This window comes from Cynoglossus semilaevis, chromosome 7 (assembly GCF_000523025.1).
Source record: "Cynoglossus semilaevis isolate Cse_v1.0 chromosome 7, Cse_v1.0, whole genome shotgun sequence".
Classification (NCBI taxonomy): domain Eukaryota; kingdom Metazoa; phylum Chordata; class Actinopteri; order Pleuronectiformes; family Cynoglossidae; genus Cynoglossus; species Cynoglossus semilaevis.
The window spans coordinates 1,582,641-1,585,821 of NC_024313.1; the positions used below are offsets into that span (position 1 = coordinate 1,582,641).

At 34.5% G+C, this 3,181-nt stretch overlaps 1 protein-coding gene across 1 annotated transcript in view; it reads left to right on the plus strand.

Moving 5' to 3' along the window:
- Positions 1–2,415, plus strand: part of zbtb2b (zinc finger and BTB domain containing 2b) — a 10,075-nt gene extending 7,660 nt beyond the window's left edge. The window contains exon 4 of the mRNA XM_008312699.3: positions 1–2,415. This exon is cut by the window's left edge and continues 37 nt beyond it. Coding sequence (XP_008310921.1) covers positions 1–72 — 72 coding nt within the window. The 3' untranslated portion in view covers positions 73–2,415.
- Positions 2,416–3,181: the final 766 nt, after the last annotated feature.

Below are 3,181 nucleotides of genomic sequence, written 5' to 3' on the forward strand. Positions count from 1 at the left end.
GAAGGGTCTGATTTGTCCAACTCTGGAACCCCACTACAGGCCATAAAGACTGAGGAGATACTTGTAGAATAGTGCCAAAACTGTATTTGTGTGTTCTTTTTTTTTTTTTTAAACACATTGATTTTTAAATTATGGTTATACTTAAGCTAAAACTTGTCAGGGTATGTTTGTTGGAAGTTTTTGACTTACTTTAGGTTTTGACTTCTGTTGAGTTCAGTATTTTGGTTCCCTTTTCTGATTATACTTTAACACAATATTTAAACTAATAGCTTAAATACTCAGGAGTTAAAACCAATTCTAAAATCTATGAGTTACCTAATGGCAGAAGTAGCCAGAGAGAGTCATTTCTCTTTCGTTTATCTGCATTATTTCTGTGTACACATCAGTCTGGAACCCACAGCATATATACATTCTTCTTTATTTTTTTTTGAAGACTTTGACTCTGTTAAAACGAAGAGGAAATCGAGACACTTCCGCAGGAGGCAGCATGTTGTGAAATGAGGTGGTTGTGGCTTGTAGGAGAAAGAGGTGGGGTGTACCGAGTAGTGCTGCTCTACAAATTTCATTTGGTTTTTTTTTAGTCTGAGACTGAATCTTCTAATCAAGTAATATACATAATCCCACCTAAAAGCACAAAGAAAATGTGGCCCGAGACAATCAGTGCTTGTTTTCTGAGCTGTTGCCCAATATGCAGTAAAGTGCATTCGTCTTCCAAGTATGTTGTCAGTTGTAAGTTTTAGGCTTAGAAGAATTGATGTCTTGAAAATGTATCAGTTAGATTTAATAAACTCCGTCCCTCCTTTTCTTCTATCAGGCTGATCAAAGGGATTTCGATTTTCCAAATTCGTCATACAAGGCTTTATTAAGACAAAGAATACAATATATTACAAAATTAATAAAGATTAGCTCTTAATTAGTAAAACATTTGAGCTCATTAAAAGTATATGTTTATTTTAGGGATAGGCATGACAAATGCATCTTTATTTTGAAAACTACATGAAATCAAAGCTTTTTTGTTGAAGTTTTTAATACACAATTTATCAACTTGTCTCATTAACCTACTTAATATGAACTTTTTTGGATTAATCAGATAAATTATTAATCTTCGCAACATTAAATATCAGTCTGAATTTTATATAGCAGCAGAAAGGAGGCACATTGTAACAAAAAGATTTTGTTCTTTATTGACTGAATTAAGTTTGCAGAAAGTAATAAGCAGCGTAGTTCTATATACAAACTCAGAAGTCTGAAAAGGCATTTATTTAACTTGCAACAAGTCAACATGTTTTTTAACAGCAAGAAAACATTATGTACTGATCAATGGAAGTTGTAACATGGTCAAATATGTCCAATAACTGTGAATCAAATAAAAATATTTAGGCAGTTGTATATAACTCGTCATGTCAGCTGTGATATTACACCTTCAAGTGTGTAATTGTTCTTCTCTAAGGGTCATTTTACATTGTACTTAAGTAGTATTAATATTCACTTTTCTGGCTGTGGTAACCAGAGAGATGTCTTCAAATCTATTTAAAAATGAGAACGTTTTTTATGAAACCTGTTATTAGCTATTATAAACTGGCTTATTTTGAGTTCTTCCAACTATTTCATGGATCCACAAGTTACTGAAATATTTCTTCCAAATCTCCACAAGGCATAGAAGCTAATAGTTTGTTGTCCATGACATAGCTTTAAATATCAAGCAATTCAATTTAAATAAGTGCTAAAATGATTATTCAATCTCAATATCTTTATTAAATTTCAAACATACAATATGTTCGCCATTACTGGGACAAAAGAGCCAATTTGTCTCAATTGTTTTCCAAGTTTCATTATAAAATGCTAATGAAAAGTTGTTGCTGCAGTACGCCCAGTGTCGCGCTAGGTGGAGCTGTTGTCTTTTACATTTTTTTCGTGTGAAGTAAATCATGTGTGACATGTTGCCTTTTTAATAAATGATTTAAAGGATCGCCAAATCAGAATCTGTTTTAGTATTTGTTATATGATCGCAATTTTAACGTTCTAAACACAAATGCTTAAATCTTCCAAATGAGGTTCAGTGGTTATATCGTGTTTAGGTTGTATACGGTTATACTGATACTTCTTTCTCAAATGCCATGTCACAATGTTCTTCTTTAGCTGTGATAAATGTTACTTGATTATGTATGTGTTCAAATATTTTTAGCATCTCAGGAACTTGACATGTATTATATTTTCTCTGTCCCTCTGTGTAAAGAGTAACTCACTTTAGAACTAGAACAGAACCCTTTGTACTTGATAACATACATAACAACCATGTTCTCCAGTACCTGTCTGTAATCTACTGTGATCAGTCTGTGTTCTCAGGAATGTTGTGAATCTCTGTACACATATATTTTATTTAGGTGAAAATAATCAATAAATTGTGACTTCTTATATGCTTGTGTTTGTACTTCAACTACATTGAGAGAACACCAGACTTCAATTCATGAACTCAATATCAGCTTTGTCTAGGTTTTTTATTGCAAACTGTTACTTGAAAGTAAGTTTAGTTTAGCCCCGAAAACACTATCTAGTGTTAGATGAATTCCGCGTGACTTTACGCTGAAAGCCGAACCCCTGTTGTACTCGATTAGTTACAGATGACAGATGACAACATTTAATTTGATACCAATTCAGTGTTACGTTAGGAGACATTCAGTGGTGGATCGTCAGGGCCTGCAAGGCTTTCTCTGCCTAAACAATATCTGAATCACAGACTGATGACATGCATTTTCAAGCATAAAATAAGTGTCGAGCAAACTGTTGCTTCAACCAATCAGATTTCGAGTTGACGAGACCAAGGTCTTCTGACAGACGTACGGAAACGTCAGCGTATTCACACCCTTTGATTGGTTTGTTTGGGTGTACTAGCCTAGCCTCAGCTAGCAAACTGCACCTGTAGCGAGCTGCATGAGCAAAGATATTGTTGTGCACGTCTGGATGATTTTGAGTTTTGTTTCTATTGTTTCTATTGTTCTTTACAATATTATTTGACCGTCACAGATCAGATTTCAGGACCACGAAAAACTGATGTTTGTCACGCTCCTCGACCCCCAGAGGTTTCGGGAATACTAGAGAAATTTCCAGCTTTTCCATCTTAACACAAAGCCACGGAACACTTTACGATCTGTCTCGGCTAAGAACAGCCCAAAAGCGTTTT